Source organism: Hyperolius riggenbachi, chromosome 10 (assembly GCF_040937935.1).
Source record: "Hyperolius riggenbachi isolate aHypRig1 chromosome 10, aHypRig1.pri, whole genome shotgun sequence".
In the NCBI taxonomy this organism is placed as follows: Eukaryota; Metazoa; Chordata; class Amphibia; order Anura; family Hyperoliidae; genus Hyperolius; species Hyperolius riggenbachi.
Window position 1 is genome coordinate 183,893,481 of NC_090655.1, and position 24,252 is coordinate 183,917,732.

At 42.0% G+C, this 24,252-nt stretch overlaps 1 protein-coding gene across 1 annotated transcript in view; it reads left to right on the top strand.

Moving 5' to 3' along the window:
- The window catches only part of CHUK (component of inhibitor of nuclear factor kappa B kinase complex), a 70,530-nt gene that overhangs the window by 5,421 nt on the left and 40,857 nt on the right, over positions 1-24,252 (top strand). The window contains exons 3-12 of the mRNA XM_068255367.1: positions 27-141; positions 581-650; positions 3,911-3,999; positions 4,833-4,922; positions 10,707-10,831; positions 11,095-11,202; positions 14,322-14,457; positions 14,567-14,761; positions 18,439-18,541; positions 22,173-22,296. Of these exons, the coding sequence (XP_068111468.1) occupies positions 27-141; positions 581-650; positions 3,911-3,999; positions 4,833-4,922; positions 10,707-10,831; positions 11,095-11,202; positions 14,322-14,457; positions 14,567-14,761; positions 18,439-18,541; positions 22,173-22,296 (1,155 nt within the window). The remainder of the gene's footprint in view (positions 1-26; positions 142-580; positions 651-3,910; positions 4,000-4,832; positions 4,923-10,706; positions 10,832-11,094; positions 11,203-14,321; positions 14,458-14,566; positions 14,762-18,438; positions 18,542-22,172; positions 22,297-24,252) is intronic.

The window sequence follows — 24,252 nt, forward strand, 5'->3', positions numbered from 1 at the left end:
AAGCATATTTACTTTGTTGTATACAGATTAAATCATCCCAATGTTGTAAAAGCTTGTGAGGTGCCTCCTGAAATGGATGTCCCAGTGAATTCTGTGCCACACTTGGCAATGGAATATTGTTCTGGAGGAGATCTACGTAAAGTGAGTTATATACATAATATGCAGCTTTTCACTTTTATGAGCAAATAGCTGCCCATTTGATTGTGTTTAGCACATGCTGAAGTTGAATTCCAAATGAAATTACATAAAAGCCTGCAAAGAGAAAATCTTTATCCTCAAAATACTTCTCAACAAGGAAAGTGTTTCATGGCTGTAATTCCTTATGGACGAGGGTTGGGCTATAGACTAACTAGGTCCCTACTAAACTGTCACTTGCATACCTAAATGTTAACTCTTTCAGCCAAAAAAAAGGAACAATGCCTAGTTATTTGTATACTTAGCACTGTACATACACGTCTGTCTCATCATGTCACATGTCATCTCGAGTATCCTTTACATTTTGTAATGTGCATATTTTATTTTTTATGTTTGAGGATATTGCAGATACCAGTCATTTCTTTCCTGTTTTACTTTGCTCCAGCTTCTGAATAAACCAGAAAACTGCTGTGGATTGAAGGAAAGCCAGGTGTTGAATATACTTAGTGATATTGGTATGTAACACAGTTTGTGCTCACACTAAGCGTGCGTACTGGCATTCAGTTTTCATTGGCCAATGATTGACCAATTTTACCACTTCCATGTGCTATGTGGGCCTACCTAAGCAATCTTTTCATAGTATTCAATATCTGTTGGCCCTCTCACTTCATGGAGGTGGTAAAATTGGCCATTCATTGGCCAATCAACATCGGATGTGTGTACGCACCCTTACGTAGTATATCATTCTGATGACAAAATGACAGTGGAGCTTTCTTTCTGTCTGACTGTATATCCTTGAATGAATTCAATTTGTGTGATGTGCATATAATATTTAATGCAGAGGGACTTAGCCTGCTATACACTGGTCAGTAATGTATTAAAAAGGCGATCAGGAAATGTCAGTCAAGGCAGCACAATCTGGCTTGCACTTCTGACCTACTTTTAGGCTTAGTTCAGTTTCTTTGTGGCCTCTTTTTGATTTAATGTTTTAGATCTCTAATTGGGCACAGGAGGTCTGTTCCCTGCATCTCACTCCCAAAGTACTGTATGTGTGAGAATGACTCTATGTTATCCTGCAACTTTTTTCTTCTGCTAAAATCCAACTGTCATTTTATAGCACTGATTTGCAATACAAACACATTTTTCTTTCACAAATATTGCACAAGTCCGCATTATGTCCCACTCAGGTAAAGCAATACTGCATTAAAAGTACACCTGAACTAAGAGGGATGTGGTGGCTGCCTTATTTCATTTTAACCCAGGGCCAAATTTTTCCTGCTGCTGAGGACGTGTGCCTTCCCCAGCCTGGCAGTCTGGGGAGGGTATTCAGAGTGGGCAGCAGGGAGCTTTCATAGTTACCTGTCTGGATGCCTGGATTGGCTTCTTTTACCACCGCGGCGGCGATTTAATCCCAACATGTCCTCACTGTTCCGATCACATGATGTGGTGTGATCGGGATTCCATTTCTTCCATCACCCCTCTTCCACCACCAGGTGGCACTGTGACACTGACTCCTTGATTCCAAAGTTCCGAGCAGCTGGTGGCGGAAGAGAAGTTAGCTGTCCGAAGTATAGCTGCTCCCTGCCACCCACTCACAAGATATGCTGACAGAGGCTTAGAATGCACCAGCAGCTTTCAAATTAAAAATTTTGTTGGAAGCTGTTAATGGGTTAATCGGTACCAGTTGCCAGAAGTGCTGCTGATCTTTTATGCATCAGTAGTGTCTGAAACAAGCATATGCTCAATTCAGTCAGACTTCTGTCAAACACTTCATCCCCATGCTTATCCAGGGTCTATGGCTTAAAGTATTGGAGGCAAAGGATCAGCAGGATACTCAGGCAATTTGTATTGTATAAAAGGAAATCAATATCAGCCTCCATATTCCTCTTAGTTTATTAGCTCAGGAGTACTTTAAACTGATTTCAAACTGATTTTAGAGCAAAGACATGTTTGTATTAGAGGATGTTCCATGTTCTCTCAACTTAGATTTTAACCACTTCATGAATGGGCTGAAGTGTTCAAATGTCCACGCATTCATGTGTGCTTTAGCAGAATAGTTGGGTCCCTTTTAAAATGTATGTATTTTAGCTTTGACAATTAGCAATAGATGGCCTTTAATCATGTTAAAGTGGACCTGAACTCATGCACAGGACAGAAGGAAAACATAGATAAATGCACCCTGTATGTATGTAGAGATTTTAGTCTGTCTAATTCCTCACAAGTTGTCATTTATCTCCCATGTCACCTGACAAGTTCATTTGAAAGCACAGGATGCTAACAATGGGGTTGATTCATAAAAGGCTGTGGTGGGGGGGGAACAGGTCAGGAAAATACTGCATTCGCTATTTTAGACCTTTTGTGCGCCAATTCATAAATTTTTTTACAGGTGTGGTAGAAGTTCAGTAAATTACTGAAGCCCATTGACAAAAACCTTTGCGATAACAGCAGAGCAGTGTAGAGTGTCTCTGTGCTGTTACAAGCTGTTCTGTGCAGTGAGGGCATTGCAAGGCATCCTGACATTCCTTTAGATGTACATGCTTTGTTGTACTGCCTCTGCTTGCTCTGAATCTGTCTATTAGTCTTTCTTAACATTCTATTTCATTGCTACAGCTTAGAAGAACTTCAAGAAACTTTACACATGCTATGCTTAGGGGATTTTCCCCACTCATTCCTACACATCTTCAAACGGGAACCCAAGAGGTTAAACAGCCGAAGGTATTTAGAGGAAGCCGGTTTTGTTTTCCGATAGCTCTGCTGCTGCCTGGGGGGTTTAAAAGCTTGTCCCCCCTGAGATGGCTGCAGGTCCTATCGGATACCATCATTCAGACTTGCAGAAGAACAGGAGCTGTTTCTATTGGCTCCCTGCTCCTGGTAGTCACAGTTCTCACTGCTTCTGCTTGTGAGTCACGGCTCCCAGCACAGTCTCCTCACACATACTCCGCATTCTTTTCACCACTTCAAAGCAGACGGTATTTTTCCATGTCTTTATCGCATGTTGTAGGCTTCATGAATTGACATTTACTGACCTTTGTTGTTTTTCTTTAAAGGTTATTATGTTGTTGCGTATCATTTAGAGCATAGAGGAAACTGTGAGTTCAGGTCCACTTCAGCAAAAGCAGTCTGTACTAGCGTTTCCAATATTGTATATTTTTCTTGCTATACCACCTTTATACATTTCTGCTTTTCCGTTTTATGTGTAAAGGTGGCCATACATGGTACAATTTTTTTCTTTTTTTTTTTTTTCGATTAGATAATTTAGTTCAATTATTCTAGCATGTCCGATCAGATTTTTCTTGGGAAAAAAAAAAGGGATAATCGTTCAAATTTCTTTATCGAGAAAAAATATTTTCAACTTTCATTCGATTCGATCATTTAGATCGAATAAACGGGAACATTTTACGTTTTTATTATATCATGTATGGGCACCATAACAGTATTTTTTTTTCTGAATGTACAGCGCTACAGAAGATTGCTGTATAAAAACAATAATATGACTGCATTCTTTTTATGATGATCTGCTTTTCAGAAGGTAGGGACTAGTAGGCCTTTAGATGTCATTGAATGGAAAGTCTGGAATCATTAGAAAATCATGAACCAGGTTTAATGTATTCCCTGAATTAGCTTAACGTTCTGCTGTAATTGATTAGATTGGGTCATGCATTGCATATTTTTGGTTTCTTGTGCTAGGAAAAGTGCTTTTTAGTTAGGTACTATAAACTTTTTGTGAACAAAGTTTCTTTAACATTCTTGTTTATCACTCTATACTGCTCTTTAGGTGCTGGTATTCAGTATTTGCATGAAAATCGTATTATACATAGAGACCTAAAACCAGAAAATATTGTGCTGCAAGACTGCAATGGGAAGGTGAGTGTTGGTTAATTGTTAATGATCTTTGTCCTTTGATGCAAATGAGGTTAATTAAAGCTGAATAGTTCCTGCTTAGAAAAATCAGGTTGCATCTAAGCACACTTAAATTGCACCTGAACTCTTGCACAGGACACAAGGAAAACATAACAGAAATGAACCCTGTATGTATATAAAGAGTTTAGCCTGTGTAATTCTCCCTCATTTGTGTCTAACACTAGTTGTAATTTGATTTCCCCCCTGTGTCACATGACTGCCTATGGCAGATATGCAGATAAGCCCATTTGAAAATACAGGCTGTAAACAATATGTCTGCTTCCATGAATCCGGAAGTAGAAACTGTGCAGATTTCTTTTAGTATTTGTATCAGCTGTAACAAAGAAATGTTTTTTGTTTAAAGGTCATTATGCTGTTGTGTATCTTTTATAGCAGAGAGGAGTTCTGAGTCCAGGTCCACTTTAACGTACTGTCACTACTGCTCCCTACCCACTAATGCACGTTGGAGTCTCTTTCTGCTTCTGCAAATCCTGGCACTCTCCTATTCGGTGCACAGCACGTATCTGCTTTGGGTTGTTAAGCTCTCCTGTTTCGATGGGCTAGAAGCACCCAGCATTTTTGGTAGTGTGATTGCCAACATAGTGTGAAGCCAACAAGAGGGAAGAGCGGAGAAAAAAATACTTTTTGTTGCTCATAAGCATGCTTTACTTTTTGTAAACCTTATCAGTACCCTATTCTCACACTGTAATTATTGCTGCTCGTATTACTGCATTTGGTTTTTGTCTTTTTACTAATTACTATACTTTTTTTTTTTTTTTTTTTTTTTTGGTCTTTAGATTGTGTATAAAATTATCGACTTGGGATATGCTAAGGACCTTGACCAGGGAAGCCTGTGTACATCATTTGTGGGGACCTTACAGTATCTGGTACGTACAAACGTAATTAGTCTTTTTTTTTTTTTTTTTTTTTTTGCATTTTCAAGGAGGTAGAAGTGCTGTGGTAAAGGCCTCAATTCACTAAGATCATGCTGGAGATAAGGCAAGAGAAAACTTACCTCCACACAGTGAGAGTTATCTTATCACTTCATTCCTTAGGTTATCTCCTCTGTAGTTAAGTTACCTACTCTGTAGTTATTTTCACACGCAGTTAACAGCCTGTCTAGAATTCTGGAGTTATTTTAAGCAAAATATTTAGTGAATACTACATGCCTCATCACCATGGTGATAACTATAGAAACGTTATTAAAGACAGGCGATAAGCTCAGTGAATTGAGGCCAAAGTGTTGATTGTTTGCATCCTAAGCTTCTCCTGGTTCACTGTTCTTTCTGTAGCTGGATTGTGTACTGGTTATCGGCCCTGCCTTTGACACAGGAGACTCGGTTGAATCTTGGCTCTTCCTGTTCAGCAAGCTGGCACTTATTCAGTGAGGAGACCTTGGGCAAGACTCCCTAACACTGCTACTGCCTATAGAGCACGCCCTAGTGGCTGCAGCTCTGGCGCTTTGAGTCTGCCAGGAGAAAAGCGCAATATAAATGTTCTGTGTCTTATATCTTGCCTCAGCTTGCAGTCTGCCTCGCCTCTGTACAATGACCTCAAACTGGTGCACAGAAACATTGTTCTGGAAATGAATACTGTACAGACACCCTGCTTGGTAGCCTGTTCTGTTGAGGAGGGAGGGACTGGTGCATTTCCAAGGGGACTGCAATAATAAAACAATAGTTATGATTACATTATTTTCATGGTGGTTTTTATTGCTATTCTCAGTTTTGTGATGTATACGAACTGTGCTACTAACATTTTTCTTGGCTGGGGAAAACAAGGAAAAACAATAGTTAGGTCATCAGTGAGCTAACATGACCGGCCAATAACAATGCTGTCAAGAGGACACCCAGGGCTGTGGAGTCGGTACAAAAAAATCCACCGACTCTGCCTCCGACTCCTCTAATTTGCATATTACAATCTTGTTGATTGAAAGTATGTAACATGAAATTCATTAACTGCCAATGCTTAGGAATTTTAAAAGACAACTGAAGTGAGAAGGATATGCAGCCTGCCATATTTATTCCCTTTAGTCATAGACTAAAACTAGTTCTTGGTAAGAGTACTTGTAGAAGGTAGAGATAGGAACAAAGAACATCTATCAGGCCCTAGGCAATGTAACTGTGGGTACATGTAAGAATGATGTGCAGGTACTCTGCAGGAGAATGAGGGGATTCTTCCTCTATTACACATTCTTCATGTACCATCTGAACCAGGTTTATGGGTGATAGACAACACCTCTGTGCTAAATGTGCACAACATTCTCAGTGGATTCCCTACAGCTCTGTGGAGAGTGCATATGTAGAGTATAGTACTACTGTGTAACAAAGTAAACCTGAGACAGATGAAATTTAAGTTTTATACATACCTGGGGCTTCCTCTAGCCCCCTTCAGGCTAATCAGTCCCTCGCTGTCCTTCTCCGTCACCTGGATCTTCTGCTAGGAGTCAAGGTACTTGAGCCAGTCAGGCGTAGTACACATGTACACACTCCACCGCCGGGAGTGTACTACACCTGCGCAGCACTATTGCGCAGGTGCGGAATGCTCCTGGCTGTGGAAGTGGCACACGGCCGGACTGCGCTGACTGGCTGAATAACCAGGACTCCTAGCAGAAGATCCAGATGGCGGAGGAGGACACACATACATTTGCATAAATCAGCTTCAACGCAGAATTATTTGCATGTCATTGACCATCTCTATTAGTGACAGTTACACATCAGGCTTTATTCTTCCAGCATAGATGTTATTTAGTGTATATATAGAAGAGATTCCTGTGTACACATCATATATACAGTCACAATCAGATATGTATATCTGACTTAACCTCCTGGGCATTACGCAGGCAGAGGGTTTGCAGCCAGGAGTCACCCATTATAATCGTAAGCGATCGGATAGTTCAAATATCTTCAGCTAGCACTAGCAGTGGTTTTCGGCATCCTTACATTACGTTTGATCTCTCCCTCCCCCCAGTCACCGCTAAATACATTACCCCCCTGGATCCAGCGATTGCTGCAACATCTCCAGACAGCTCCGCTCTTCTTTATGGGGAGGATCGAACATGACGTCGGCGACGTCATGCGCAGACCCGATCCTCCCCATGGAGAGGACTGGAGATGTGCAGGGAGGCTGCGCGATCGCTGGATCCAGGGGGGTAATGTATTTAGCGGTGATCGGGGGGGATCAAATGTAATCTAAGGATGCCGACCACCACTGCCAGCTAGCCTAGTGCTAGCTGAAGATATTACAACTATCTGATCGCTTCAAATTATAATGGGGGACTCCTGGGGACAGCCGACGGTATGCCCGACAGTGTTGGGCATACCGCTAAGGAGGTTAAAAATGTGGTGACTGCTTTATTGAAGCAGCACAATAACTATTTTTTTGATTGGTTTATTTCATTTTTGTGGACTAAGCACAGCTATTACTGTATATATAAATGTATTTATGATGACTATTATCTGAGAAATAGACCATTTTAATATATTTTCTATTTTAATTACAGTTTAAATTCATTAGGAGTCTGAGTCTCGGTGCATTTTTTCCCCGACTCAGACTCCAGGCACCCAAAATTGCTCCTCGACTCTGACTACACAGCCCTGAGGACACCTATACTTGCGCTAGGTTTCCCAATGATCTTTCCACTAATACTCTTTCTGGCAGACAAAAATGTAGTGTTGAGGAATCACTTGTGGGTTTTCTTATGATGCAAAAAATCAGTCTGCCAAGGGAACTAAATAAACATTGAACTAAATAAACATTTTCTGTAAAATGAATGCTACACAGCATACTGATGTAAGCATGAGCATCCAAGCTTGGTTTCCATGGCTCTTTCTTTGTCATGCTCCAAGAAAAGAAGAGCCTTGCAGGCTCCCTCTGGCGCACCCATCACAATCCAGAGCTGCGGTCTGCTGTCTTAGAAAAATAAATTTGAACATTAGTTGTGCCTGTCTTCCTTTCTTCTAAAATTATTTTCAGTGAACCTCAAATAACAACATAAAACTTATGGTGGATGTGTGAAGTAAGGATGGTCAATGAGATGCAAATAATTTTGAGTTTATGCAACATTATGCAAATTTTGTGTGCAAATTTATGCAGCTTGACCATGAACCAATCAAATCCTGCTGAGGTAAAAATCGATTGATCCATTTCTAAAGGTAGCCATACATCAGGCGACTCTGGGGCCATTCGAACATCTAATTTGATTATTATAAACTAATCAGCTGAAAATCAGTGCCGCCAAGTGCTTGACTGACCGACAATGCGACCAATTGCGAGCCGAAATTGGTTGCATTGTTCGATCACACATGCTGCAAGATGTAGGGCCGACTTGCTCGACCAGGTGAGCAGCGGTAGCAGCGTACAATATTGGGATGAGCGATGAAACCCCTGGCGCTGTCCCCCCAACGTTAAATCTTGTCGTCCCTCCCCTACCCCCCGGTGTCCAGTGCAAGTGTTGCATTACCTGTCCGAGGCCTCCGCTTGTCCTCTGCTGGCTCCGGGCTTTCTCTGTCCTCAATACGTCTGTGAGTAGTACTACCTTTTTCATTTAATAAAACTGGTTTTACACATGGATAGTGTGATTTAGTTGACAGAGTAGAAAACTTATAACGTGACCAGTCGAGGTGAAGTGGAAGGAAGTTGGAGCCAGAAGGTGCATGCCGGTGGCTGGGAATGCTGCTGTACGTTGTGAGCTTTCTTTGAATGGGGCAGGCAGTATAGTAGGTGAGCAGGGTCCCTGGTGGGGGCGGACACCTGATGAGTGGTGGCCCAATATAGTCTTTTTTTAAGCGCAGAAGACCACGGAGGTCTAGTGGTGGTGGAACCCTAAAAGCTACCAAAAGATTGTCTGCACAAGGAGGTTGTGTTCTTCTGGCGTTTTCCATATGTGAAGAGTGCTGCCTGGACGTTTTAAGAAGCAGATGGCCAGTAGGATTGTGATATATGTCTGAGGTGCTGTCTGTACGTTCAGGGCAGCTACAGCATAAGGTGAGTGTGTTTCCTGCAGGTGGCGGGCGCACTTTAACTCTATAAGAGTAATACATTAAAAAAAACATTACTTGTGTGGTGGAATGGCCCTGTGGCAACAGTCTACACAATGAAATGGTTATTTCTCCATACATATGTAACGTGTTGGCTGGACCATCGTAACGAGAACGGAGCTGAGCATTCCTGTGGCTCGATATGTGTGTGGTGCTGTCTGTGGGTCAGGGCAGCTACCACATCAGGTGAGCAAGTTTCCTGGTGGTGGCTGGTGGCGGCGGGCTTACAGGATATCCATCTTTGGTGACCCTCTAAAATTTATCAGTCAGTCATATGCAGTTCTAGCCACGCTATGAAAATTTCATATTTATTTTTAGGTGATATATACTTCCTGGTTGGCATGGGCGGCGCTACACTTGGTCACTGCCCCCCCCAGGAGTCACTGTGCCCCCCCCCCCCTGCTCAGTAACAGTTAACGGTTTACAGGCTTATAGTGAACAGGACAGGCTCTGTAAAACCCCTCCATATCAGCCTTGAGTCTATGTAGGCATTAAGTTAACTGAGGGTCTTATCTATTTGCCATAAATGCCTTACAATCCTTACAAGATCCATTTTAAGTAAATGTATCTAGATGACACTTAAATTTGCAAAAAATCTCTCTACCTACTTCTGATGGTCTCCTCCGACACCACCAATCACTTCCTGCCTGGGCCAGGTCCAATTTGAGCGGAGTTTAAAGGTTTAACTATTCAAGGACTAGAGACTCAATGATATATGCAATTTAATTTATTTTTATTTGTAATATTTTTACTTTTTAAAAGTGTGTGTAGCGCATTTTTATTATTATTATTTCAAGTCTTACATGTTCCATTTTGTTTGTGGTTCACTGAGGCCAGTTTCAGACCATAAACTGGCTTTAGTGTTGCATTGTGCCCGACGCACCACATTGCACCATCAAAAACAGGCCTTCAGGGAACACCGCGCTATTACGCAGTGTTCCCTGTCTGGCCACCTGCCAAGCAGGAAGTGACACATGCGTGCTTGCTGTCACTTCCTACTTCAAGTATGCGGAAGTGTATTGTTTAACTACTGTACCGCACATGCACATCGAGACGTCGCATCGGTAATTTTTTTAAAAATCCATGTGTCGCCGTACACTAACATGACTTCCAGGCCGACGCAGAAGCCATGCAGTAACATACTTCTTGACCTGTGTCTGTGATGCGGCGAAAACGTCATTTACGTTGCGTCCTAATGCAAATTCTTCATAGACTTTCACTCCACAGCGGTGGGGAGCGGTAAAAATACTGCACCGTCTCGGTGTGAAAGGGCCCTGGGGATAATTTTGGAGAGAATTGGAAAATTATCATAACTGATGTTCTTTGTAATTCCTTGGAGTGCAGCACTACACAAGGACATTTTTATGTGAACTTTTTTTTTATTTTTTTTTTCCATTGAAAGGGTTAATATTTGTGAGGTTTTTTTTGTGCATTGTAGAATTCAGCAGCTCTCCTATACTAATTAGAAGCCATAAAACTTTTCTTTGGCTGTACAAACACTCATAACATGTCAACACTCGCTGTCAATTTAAGTCTACAGACACGATTTGTCTCATAAGTTTGTTTTCACTTTTTGCTTGACCTTAACACGTTTTTGTTATATATGTGATATTTTTTTCTTTCTCACTAAAGGCGCCAGAACTCTTTGAAAACAAGCCATACAGTGTGACTGTGGATTACTGGAGTTTTGGTACCATGGCTTTCGAATGTATTGCTGGCTTTAGACCATTCTTGCATAACATGCAACCTTTCACTTGGTGAGCTATTTGTTATATATTTTGTTTGGTTGAAAATAAACTTTAAGTTTGGAATACACGTTAAATACCAGCAGTTGTTTTTTTTTTTTTCCCAGTAAGTGTCCATCTCTCTTTTTCTTCTGTGTAAATTTTCTTTGTTTGTATTGAACAAAAGCTTTCTTTAAATGCGTTCTTGATCAATAATTCTGTATTCTTGTACCATATTAATATTCCACCCTCCTTTGTCGACCTTCATATACAACCTTATATCTTTTGTGTACTAGGCATGAGAAGATTAAGAAGAAAGATCCTAAACACATATTTGCTTATGAAGAGATGTCGGGGGAGATCAGATTTAGCACCGGTTTACCACAGCCTAATAATTTATGCAGGTATGTAAAACATAGATTCTCAGCACGCAGTATATATAGCCCAGGAGGTACTTGTATTGGGCTTGCGAGGTACTTGACCCTTTCGCCGTCAATTTCATTATAACAAGTTTTGACGTATAAAGCACTTCACAACCTTCTTCAATGGCTCCTCCTCCACACCCACGCCCTTCTTGGGTGGTGTTCCTCAAGGCTCTTTCCTAGGCCCCTTGCTGTTCTCACTCTACACTGCCTTGATTTGGAAAGTCATCTCCTCCATGGGATACAATTATCACCTATATGCTTTTGACACCCAGGTTTACTTTCACATCCTGGACCTCTCCACCTCCACCATTGACAAAGTCTCCTCCTGCCTCTCATTCATCTTCTCCCGGATGGCCGTCATGTTCCTGAAGCCTAACCTAGGCAAAAATGAGCTTCTGATTTTCCTGCTCGCACAGCTGTACCCCTCCCAGATATGCATGATGATCGTCCACACAACCATCCACTCTACCCTCAAAGCCCGCTGCCTAAGTGTTATCCTGGTCTCCGCCATCTCCTTTGCCTCGCACATCCAAAACGTTACCCAATCCTCCACAACATCTCCAGGATCCACTTTGTCCTGTCTCCATACTCCTCATCCATGCCCTCATCCTCTCCTGGTTGACTATTGCAGTTTCCTTTTGTGTCCCCCTCTGTGCCATCTCGGGGTACTGTATATGTGATAAAGACAATAACCACTTCAGTATCAACATATAAAACCCCCATTAATGACCAGAGCAGTTTTGTTGTTTTAGCTATGTCCCCATTCAGTCAGCAATAACTTTACCACTACTTAAGGGAACCTAAAGGATATGGATTTTTCCTTTTAAAATAATACCAGTTGCATGACTCTCCTGCTGATCCTGTTTCTCTAATACTTTTAACCACAGCCCCTCAACAAGCATGCAGATCAGGTGTTCTGACTGAAGTCAGACTGGATTCGCTGTATGCCTGTTTCAGGTGTGTGATTCGGCCTTTACTGCAGCCAAAGAGATTAGCAAGATGCCAGGCAACTGGTATTGTTTAAAAGGAAACCTCTATATCACTCTGTTAAGGTTCCCTTTAAGACTATGCAGTGAGATAGATCGATAGATAGATATATTATCGTTTTTTTCAGATCAAACTAGTCTTCCTTTCTTTGGGAAGTATTTTTTCCCAAGAATTATTTTATATTTTATGCTATTTAAAGCAATAACAAATTATTATAAACAAATCAGCTGAAAATCCGTGCCGCTAAGTGCATGCCTGACCGACAATGCGACCAATTGCGAGCCGAAATTGGTGGCATTCGTCGATCACACATGCTGCAAGATGTAGGGCCGACTTGCTCAACCAGGTGGGCAGCGGTAGCAGCGTACAATATTGGGATGAGCGATGAAACCCCTGGCACTGTCCCCCTAATGTTAAATCTTGTTCGTAAAAAGTTTGTAGTTTTAACCTTTTATAGTTTTTAAATGAAAAGTGCTACTGTACATAACAAACACATTTTGGGGGGCTAGTTCTCCCAATTATAACTAAACTTAAAATATGTTCTTGTCACATTTTTTGGTGGTGATTAATTTTTAAATAAAGGTGGGTTTTTGTTAGTGTGTACTTTTCGCCTTGAACTGACAAAAAGTAGTTTTAATGGTAAAAATAAGAGAAGGGGTTAACGGAGAAGGTTAATTAAAATTTTTATGTAGAGGGTGTGGTCTTAAAATCGGGTGGTGTTAAAATGTATATTCGTTTTTCACTGCATCCTAATTATGTTATACCCCGTATGTTACCCTAGTGGTCTAATGGCCCAAATATGCATCCTTGGTAATCTAATGCCCTCCCATATGTTTCCATGGTGGTTAGTGGTTCCCCCATAGCTTCACTGATGGTTAGTGATCCTCCTTAGCTTTCCTGGTAGTCCCCCTATAGCCCTTGTGGCATTGTGTGTCCCCTTAATTCTCTGGTACTCCAGTGGGTCCCCTTAGTGTACCCGAGACAATCCATGTAAAAGCATTTATACTTACCTGGGGCCTCCTCCGGCCCCCTTAAGTCTGTGAGCTCCCTTGCTGCTACTCCCCGTGTGTGTGTGTGTGTGTGTGTGTGTGTGTGTGTGTGTTTCTATCTCTCTCTCGTCGTTCCCAGTCATGCTGTACTGGGCATGTGTGGCTCAATGGGAGTGCCCGCAGCCAGAGCATCCTGGGAGGACAAAGCCCCAGGTAAGTATAAATGCTTTTACATGTGTTTTTTTTTTAAAGGGAACTAAGCACCATTTGGTATGTAGCCCTGGGAGGGCAGGCTACATACCAATATACAGAAATATATAGATATAGGAAGTATTTGTAATGCTCAAACCAGGAAAATTAATGTAAATGGTGGTATCCTGAATGATTTACAACATTCTACTATATTACACTATGGTGCCTCTTTACAGTGACTCCTATCACACTTAGCAATGCCAGTCTATATTACCTTAGAATGCTATAACAGTCATTTCATTGTATGATGTGGGACCTTTCTGAGTAGAGCTCTGTACACTAATTTGCTGTCACAAGATTTATTCAAATGTTCAAATTCCTGTTGGTTAAGAAGTTAGCGATACGGAAGTTGCTCCTGTGACTAACTGCAAGCAATACAGAGCTGATGAGTAACTACATAAATGCCTCTCTAAGAACTTGTCTAGAATGTAGATGTCGTCTTGAAAGGTTTCTGAACAAAAAAGCTTAAAGAAAATCTGTAACAAACCAACGGCCGCCCGGGATACTTACCTCAGGAGGTAGAAGCCTCTTGATCCTAATGAGGCTTCCCTCGTTCTATTCATCCTCCGGGATCCAGTGCTGGCTGGCCCCTGAACACGGCCGAGTTAAATAGAGTATTTACCTGCCACGATACTGTACTGTACAAGTACTGCCTGCACAACTATTTAGGGGGCTGCCAGCGCTGGATCCCTTAGGCTTTGGAGGATGGGGGGGGGGGGGGGGGGAGTTTTCATTAGGGTCCAGAGGCTTCCCCTCCCTGAGTTAAGTATCCCGGCGGGGTTGTTTTAGATTATCTTTTATCCTTCTGCTCTATATATATGAAAATGAGATGTCTGTACAGACTCCTTCTTTCTCTTGACCCTTCTTCAGCATTATGGTAGAGCAGATGGAGGCATGGTTACAGCTTGTACTAAACTGGGACCCTCAGCAGCGTGGAGGTGGAATTGATGAACACACAAACCGCTCGCGGTGTTTCGTGTTGATGGATCGCATTCTGAATCTAAAGGTAGGTATTTGTTTCTCTGTAGCATCAAAGCATTGTATCCAAAAGTTATTAGGAATATTAATGGTGCCACATATTTTTTATTTCTCTATCTTCTGAACCTCATCCACAGATTGTGCACATTTTGAACATGACTTCCACCAAGATACTTTCCTTCCTCCTCCAACCTGACGAAAGTCTACACTCTCTTCAGTCTCACATTGAAAAAGAGACTGGGATCAGTACCTGCAACCAGGAATTGTTGCTTGAAATGGGAGTGTCACTTGACCCCAGAAAGCCTGCTTCTCAGTGTGTGATAGATGGAGTGGTGAGCTTTTGTATAGCTATTTTTATATGAGACATTATTTAATGTTAAAGCCAAAGTAAAGAAGCTATGTATTAATATATATTTTTTTTAATCCTACCTAATAGCCCTGGATCTGCATCCATGGGCAGCGTCTGTGTCAGACGGCACGTGCACAGGCACAGAGCTGCGGACACGGGCACGAGTACGCAACTGTTCAGAGCCTGTTATCGAACGGGCTAAAATGACTAGTTAATAATAATGATCCTTTAATGTGTGACTCCTTAAAATTCTGTTTTGAACCTTGCCTCTCAAAAATCTGGTTTAATTCCCTACCTGACGAGTGTAACCTGCCAAAACTTTGTGCAGCTGCACCACCGTAGCTAGAGGGCTTATCAGTGAATTATATTCAAGAATCTGAGCTTTCTGTATGCAAGTAATTACAAGCCCCACCTTGGGGTTAAAGGATGGGTAAACTTTGCTGCCTCCATCTGCAAAGCACTGCTAGCTTTCTGCTGCTTAATGCAGCACAAAGCTATGGAACCATACTGCCCCATGTATTTCCATCATGTCTAGAAACATGTCAAATAGTTAAAAGGAACCTAAAATGAGAAGGATATGGATTTTTCCTTTTAAAGAGACTCTGTAACAACATTTTTAGCCTTATTTCTTCTATCCTATAAGTTCCTATACCTGTTCTAATGTGGTCTGTCTTACTGCAGCCTTTCCTAGTTGCACAGTGGCTGTATTATCTCTGTTATATAATCTAATCTTCTTTCCTCTGACGGCTTTGTTGGGCTCAGGCAGGAATGTGCTGCTCTTCTTGTGATAGGATAGAAGCTATGCACACCCTCTCCATGCCCCCTGCAGGCTCTGTGTGAGTCACAGACTGAGCTCCTCTCAGCCTATCACAAGCTGGTTAGAAGCAATGTCTTTTGTTTGTAAACACTGCCTAAAACTGCAATTACAAGCCGGGATTGCAGCAGGGAGTGGCAGAAACAGCACAAAGGGGCCCAGGAGAACATAATGAATAGAATGGTATGCTTTTTAGTGTAAGAATTTTAGAGTACAGATTCTCTTTAAGATAATACCAGTTGCCTGGCTGTCCTGCTGATCGTGTGTCTCTAATGTTTTTAGCCACAGCCCCTCAACAAGCATGCAGATCAGGTGCTCTGACTGAAGTCAGACTGAATTGGCTGCATGCTTGTTTCAGGTGTGTGATTCAGCCACTGCTGCAGCCAAAGAGATCGGCTGGGCTGCCAAGCAACTGGTATTGTTTAAAAGGAAACGTCCATATCCCTCTCAGTTAAGGTTCCCTTTAATGTTGATGCCACTAATTACAAACCTGTCAAAAAAAAGTAATATACCCTCTTGACATGCCTATTAAAAAAAAAGTTCAGTCCCTATGGTAACTGTTTATGTATTTTTTTATGTAATTTTTTTTCTATACAATAAAAAAAAGTGTTTGGGTACTATGGGAGAGTGTGGGAGGGAAATGGTTAATTTTAGATGGCCAGTGTTGGTATTTTTATTAAATAAAATGTATTTAGATGTAGTTTTACTATTTGGCCCACAAATAGTCATTTCCGATTTACATACTTAAAGTTGTCAGGCAAAAATTAATAAAATAAGCGCTACTTACCAGGGGCTTCCTCCAGCCCCAAGCGCCCAGCACGTCCCTCGCCGCAGCCGTTCCTCGCCGGAGCTCCGACCCGGTCCCCGGCGATGACGTCAGAGCGACCTGGAGGTTGCTCTGTACTGCGCCTGCGCAATCGGCGCTGTCAATCACCGACACGTGGGCCGGAGCGGACTGCGCAAGCGCAGTAGTTCTGCGTCTGCACAGTCCACTCTGGCCCATGTCGCTCTGACGTCATCGCCAGGGACCGGGTCGGAGCTCTGGCGAACGGCTGAAGGGAGAACTGTGGTGAGGGACGGGCTGGGAGCTTGGGGCTGGAGGAAGCCCCGGTAAGTAGCGCTTATTTTATTAATTTTTGCCTGACAACTCCTTTTAACTACATGAATAGGAAGTAATGCGTGGCACAGTAACTCCAGGAAGATACAATGAAGCAGGAATCTAATAGATGCCGTGTTCGTTGACTCTGGGAACTGCGTTCCCATTCAACCATCTTCCCGCTAACGGGTGGGGACGGTAGCGCGGTGGACTTCAGGTGCAGTTTCCCAGGCCGAGATTATACTGCACCTGGTGCAGTAAGTAGTTTAACCATTTCACCATCACAGGATTGTGTATTTACGCCCCCTGCACACCGCTTCACAACCAGGGGCATAAATGTACCCGCGTTGTTTACCTCTCCGCTCAGAATCGCCGCAGTTCCGCCGCTAAGTTGATCAGGAACTGGGAACAGCTTGTCCCCGCAATGAATGAAAAGCCGGCATCACGCTGATGCCAACTTTTCATTCACGTAAACAGATACACTAACTAACTACTTCCGTGTACTGTTTACGTACTCTGACGTTAAGTGCACTGCCATCTTGTGGCCAAAAAGTAAACTGCACTCAAACATACACACACATACACCCACATACACTTTATATATAGTTAGACATACATTTTATTACATTTTAACTCATTACATTCCTACCTTATAGTTACCCAAATAAAACACTTATAAAAAATTTAAAAAGACAATTTAAAAATAATACTAAAATAAAAATTGTTAACTTAAAGACTTTTTAATATGTTAATGTCAGGAAGGAATATTACTGTTAATTTTGCAAATAAAGGATTTTAATTAGATATATATAATTAGAAATCACTAAACTGAAAAAATGCACCTTTATTTTCAGATAAAATATTGGCGCCATACATTGACCTAGGGAAATATTTTTAATGTTGCAATAACTGGGATAAATGGGCAAATAAAATGTGGGTTTTATTTTAAAACTATAATGGCCGAAAACTGAGAAATAATGAATTTTTTAAAAAAGAATTTCTTATTATTATTCCTTTTAAAATGTATGTAACATAAAATAATTCTTAGCAAAAATTACCACCCAAAGAAAGCCTTATTGGTGGCGAAAAAAAAATATATAGATCATTTCTATGTGATTAATAAAGATAATGTTATTAGCGAATTAATGGAAGGAGCGTGATATGAAAATTGCCCTAGTTTTTAAGGGGAAAAAAAACTGTGATTGGAAAGTGGTTGAACTTGAGGTAACTGCTAAAGACCACTTCTTCTGAGAATTTAGTGTATGTACAGCAGCCCCTGATCCTCTTTGATGCGTCTGCGAGAGATACAACCTGCTGGATCAACTTGCCCGAACACTGCCTGACTGCTGGTCTCCTCCCCCTTGCCCCTCCCACTTCATCATGATCTGCTTATCATTCAGAATGAGGCACTCAACTGTCTTTATGGCCGATCGATTTCCTTGATCCCTGGCGGGTGACAATGACCTTATGTGTGTACCAAGTTTTAGAATAATGTCAGATCACCTGAACTGCAGATGTGTTGTGGAAAAAGGTTTCAGAAGATGCGCTGCAGAGAATCAGCAGAGCAGCCATGCAGACAGCATATTTTAAAATGAAGCCAGCAATGGATTCCTCTATGTATTCCTCTAACTTCAGGTTTATTTTTTATTTTTTTTTACGTGTTCTAGCATTATTAACGCTCTTATGTTATCATTTAGAATTGTGTTTCAATTTTGATTTCTCATTCACTTTTTTTTTTTTGTTCAAACAGCGAGGCTGGGACAGTTACATGGTGTATTTGTTTGATAAAAGCAAGACTGCTTACGAAGGGCCATTTCAACCTAGAAACCTATCAGAATGTGTAAATTATATTGGTAAGCCATTATTCTCTTGCCAGTGTCTTTTAACACTGTTATATTTATATCCTTTCCCATTATGTATGAGTAGGAAGAAATTGTGCCGTACTATATATAATATTTCTTATGTGATTTGCGCATCTCGAAATGATCCATGGAAATGAATACCTACAGAAAAATGTATTTGTTCGGTGCTCTGATGTTAACTACTAAAGGAGGCCATACAAATTTCTGGTAGAAGATAGTTTAGATTATTTTGATGGAATGTAAGTGAAGAAAGTTGGTGAATCAAAATCTACTTCCACATTTCAGCAGGTCCTTTTGTGGCTGGGCTGGAATGCAGTGGTAATGGGTTTTTTGGGATTAAGTGCATTTTCATGGCAAAGAAGGACTTTGCAATTCGTTTGAACTCTCTTCATAACATCTGGAGTATATGCAAATTGCCATGATACAAGATGAAGCAACAAACCTTGTGAAAACCAGTATTTGTGCTACTCTTAAAACTTTTTGGCCATGACTACTCGGGCATACCCATGTATACTGACTGTGGACAAAAGCACTACCTACATCTAATAGGTGTAGAATGGTTTATAATGTATAATTACTAGGTAATTCCTGGTAGCTTTGATCCAGGCAATTTTATCTTGAGACTGGAAGGATGTTGTTCCCTTTTTAAAGAGACTCCGTAACAAAAATTGCATCCTGTTTTTTATCATCCTACAAGTTCCAAAAGCTATTCTAATGTGTTCTGGCTTACTGCAGCACTTTGTACTATCACAGTCTCTGTAATAAATCAATGTATCTTTCCCTTGTCAGACTTGTCAGCCTGTGTCTGGAAGGCTGCCAAGTTCTTCAGTGTTGTGGTTCTGCTATGCACTCCCCCCTCAGGGGGGAAAGAAACACACAAATGATCTCTTGAGATTCAAAAGGAATGCTGTATACAGCCTGCTTGTGTATGGATGTATTTTCTATGTGTGGACATACTGTACATCAACCTACTTCCTGTTTTGGTGGCCATTTTGTTTGTTTATAAACAAACTTTTTAAAACTGTTTTTAACCACTTTTAATGCGGCGGGGAGCAGCGAAATTGTGACAGAGGGTAATAGGAGATGTCCCCTAACGCACTGGTATGTTTACTTTTGTGCGATTTTAACAATACAGATTCTCTTTAAGGCCAATTGGCCCAAGCCTTGTAAGGTTTTTTTGCCCTCCTGGATATGTGTGGGTGCAGATCAGTGTTCTAAAAATGTGTTTATTGTTGGGTTGAACTTGAGAGGTGGATGGGTTTTTTTTTTTTTTCAACTGACCTGGGTAACTAACCACCAGGGCTGTGGAGTCGGAGTCGTGGAGTCGGGCAATTTTGGGTGCCTGGAGTCGGAGTCGGGAAAAAATGCTCCGACTCCTAATGAATTTGTAACTGTAATTAAAATAGAAAATATGATAATGTTCTATTTCTCAGATAATAGTCATTAAAAATAATGTATATATACACTATATATACAGTAATAGCCGTGCTTAGTCCACAAAAATGAAATAAACCAATCAAAATTAGTTACTTGTGCTGCTTCAATAAAGCAGTCCCCGTATTTTTAAGGTCAGATATACATATGATTGTGACTGTATATATGATGTGTACACAGGAATCTCTTATATATATACTAAATAACATCTATGCTGTAAGAATAAAGCCTGATGTGTAGCTGTGTCACTAATAGAGATGGTCAACGAGATGGAAATAATTCTGCACTGATGCTGATTTATGCAAATGTATGCACTCCCTTTTGCTGATGAAATCAAATAATTTGATATGTTATTAAAATTTGGTTTGGTGACTACAAATTAAAGGGTACCTAAGACGGATGAAAAGTAAAGTTTTATACATACCTGGGGCTTCCTCCAGCCCCCTTCAGGCTAATCAGTCCCTCACTGTCCTCCACCACCCGGATCTTCTGCTATGAGTCCTGGTAATTCAGCCAGTCAGCGCAGTCCGGCCGCATGCCGCTCCCACAGCCAGGAACATTCTGCACCTGCGCAATAGTGCTGCACAGGTGTAGTATGCTCCTAGCGGTGGAGTGTGTTCATGCGCACTACGCCAGACTGGCTCAAGTACCTGGACTCATAGCAGAAGATCCAGGTGGTGGAGGAGGACAACGAGGGACTGATTATCCTGAAGGCGGCTGGAGGAAGCCCCAGGTATGTATAAAACTTTAATTTCATCTGTCTCAGGTTTACTTTGTTACACAGTAGTACTATACTCTACATATGCACTCCTCACAGAGCTGCAGGGAATTCACTGAGAATGCTGTGCACATTGAACACAGAGGTGTTGTCTGTTTAAAATCTCCTCATTCCCCTGCAGAGTACCTGCACATCATTCTTACATGTACCCACACTTACATTGCCTAGGGCCTGATAGATGTTCTTTGTTCCGGTTTGTACCTTTTACAAGTACTATTACTAAGGACTAGTTTTAGTCTAAAGGGAATAAATATAGTAGTCTACATATCCTTCTCACTTCAGTTGTCTTGTAAAATTCCTAAGCGTTGGCAGTTATGAGACGAATTTCATGTTACATACTTTTAATCAACAAAATTGTAATATGCAAATTAGAGGAGTCGGAGTCGTGGAGTCGGAGTCGGTGGAATCCTAAACTGAGGAGTCGGAGTCGGTGGATTTTTGGACCGACTCCACAGCCCTGCTAACCACACTCGATTTCACAGATAGTGCAAGAGCATATCCTGTCTCCTGTGTTTTTGTGCAACTTCTGTATATTACCACATGCCTCTTTATTTTACATTTACCGTGACAATACAAATAGCAATTTTAGACATTTTCAAATTATTTAAACTTGGCTTATAATGGCACTATTATATTGCCATTATAAGCCAAGTTTAAATAACAATTTGATCAAGAGTAATAAAAAAAAAAATCTTGCCAATTCCAGTTGATTATATTTTGGCACAGTTCAAAATGTACATAGAAAGATAATGATTTAAGATTTGTTTTTAAGTGATTTCAGTCAAATAATGAAATCAGCTAGAAAGCTGACTATTCAGATTGTCACGTGTGAGAACTATAATAGAGACTTTATAGTCCACTTTTCATAGATATGATGTGAATTTTATGATTGTGATGCAAATAACAGCATCATGTTAATTTATCCTGTTCATAAACAAATTCTGAACTATGAAAGTTGCATTGAAAAAAAAAAAATTTGGAAGATGGTGCACAAAGTATGGGAATATCCCTTTTCCAAATGCTCTTCATCTGCAATCAACAGTAATGGCTTTCTGTTTATAGTTTTCACACTGAATTTGCAATGCTCCTGTTTTCTTAGGGCCTAATTCTATTGGGTGCCGTGCCGCGTCTGAATCTGACGCGGCAGCCACACTGTTACCAAGCTGCAGCCGAATTGCTATAGCCGTGTCATGCACAGGCTTTAGGGATGTGGTCTGCAGAAAACTGCAGCCGGCGGAATTTTTGAGGGGCTGCACACGATCCAGATTTAGCCTTTCGATTTAAATAGGCTGTGATGCTGCATCCAAAATCGTGTGAAGAAAATGGCCACAGCTAGTAGAAATAGGCTCTTAGTCTCTAGTGATTCATCCTAGATTATGATGCTATCCTTTTTCTTTTCCATATGTTTAGTGCAGGAAAGCAAAGCCCAGCTTCCCATACTACAGTTGCGCAAGGTGTGGGCCGAGGCTGTGCACTATGTGTCTGGCTTGAAGGAGGATTACAGCCGTCTTTTCCAGGGACAAAGAGCAGCTATGTAAGTATTTAGCATCAACCTTAGTGTAAACCAGTGCTACACGTGTATTATAAATGCCATGCAATATTGCTGACTATACCATATGGAGTACAATGAACCAAATTTCTTCAGAGTTTGCAATACAGGGATGTAGAGGTGGTACAAAGGGACACAGTGGACGCAGAGGAGGACACTGAGGGAACAGCGGGGGAGAGGTGACACACTTAAAGGAAACCTAAAGTAGAAAAATTACACATTTACTTACCTGGAGCTTCCTCCAGTCCCCTGAAGTCTTCCTGGTCCCTTGCCGTCATCCTGCCATTCCTCCACTGTCCCCCTCTATAATCCGTGACGTGACGAGAAGCCGAGGGGGGACAATGGAGGCACAGGGGGGCATAGAGCAGGTACAGGGAACAGAGATGGCACTGTGTTTCGACTTATGGACGGCTTCAAGTTAAGAACTATCCCACAGTCCCTATCTCATTCGTTAACCGGAGACTACCTTATTTGGCTAGATATGTATTTTATATATTACATCATTTTTATCATAGTGCTCTTTTAGAGAGAATTGTCTAGACTAGAGAAACTTCAGGTTGATTCTAGAGATGCATTGATGTGACTTTCTCCGTTTAGAAGCAAAAGAAGCAGGAGCTGGTGTCAGCCAGGAGTTGAAAGGACACATACCATCCTATAGAATAAAATGCCTGTCCATGTGTCGTCCTTTTTCCGTGCGTTGTGCCCTGCACCTTGAGCGCATGCGGTCGGACTTCAGACAGCGGAGGCGAATGGGCGTGCGCGAAAGTGTGTGTTGAAGTGTCACGGCCATGTGTGCATTTCGCGGCGTTGCGGGGGCCGAGGCCTAGCGCTCATTTTTTAACGAGCGGGCCTTTAACTAGTTTCTATTAAAATGTCTGGCCATATAACAACCTACTGTATATTGTTATATTCTTGCAAGTAGTATTCTTTAAGAAATCTTTAGTTAAAGCAAACCTAAAGGGTTGGGAAAAAAAACAAATACATACTTCTGACTGTAAAGGGAAGCCTCTGAATGCTGCCGAGGCGTCCCCAAAGTTCATGACCCTTCTGCTGCTGGCTGGGCTCTGTTTGTGGCAACGCTTCCCTTTGTGTACTTGCGCAGCTGCACAGAGTAGGCGCCAGTAGGTTTTGCACAGGCGCAGTACCACGGAGCTGCTCATACATGGAGAAAAGGCAGTGTGTGAGCGGCTCCATTCTTTACACCTGCTCAATGCTGCCACGTTCGTACATAGAGGGAGGGGTAGCCATAAGCACAACATTCAACATTAATGTAGAATACATTGAGGACCCTTTCACACCAAGGCGGTGTGGTATTTTTACCACACCCCACCCCGTGCAAAGAAAGTCTATGGAGACTATCATACTGGTACGTTGCGGCGAGACGTTTTTGCCCCATCCCTAAAGCAGGGCCAGAACTACATTGCCACGCAGATTCTGCAGCGTGGTGCGTTGGGACGGAAATCACGTTGGTCTATGGCAGTGCTGTCCAATTGGCGGGCCGCATCCGGCCCGCCAGGCCTCCTGCTGCGGCCCCCCTGCCGCCTGCCCCATGCTGCGGCATCACTACGAAGTCCCCAGAGCTGAGAGGACTTTAAAAAAAAAACCTTTCCCCCATGCTGCCGCTGCTGGACTGTAAATATTTACAGCCCCCCTCTCGTTCTCCCCCGTGCTGCTGCCGCCTCTAACACGCGTCAGATCGGCAGCGGGCAGGAGATAGGAATCAGCCAGACCGGCACATAGCAGCCGCATGGTGGCCAATGATGTAACTTCCTGCATTTAAATTCACCGCACGTCCGCTATGCGCCGGTCTGACTGGCTCCGATCTCCTGCCCGCTGCCGATCTGAGGTGTGTTAGAGGCGGCAGCACGGGGGAGAACGAGGGGAGGGGGTATAAATATTCACATTTAAGCACTGCAGCACGGTGGAGAACAAAGGGTGTGG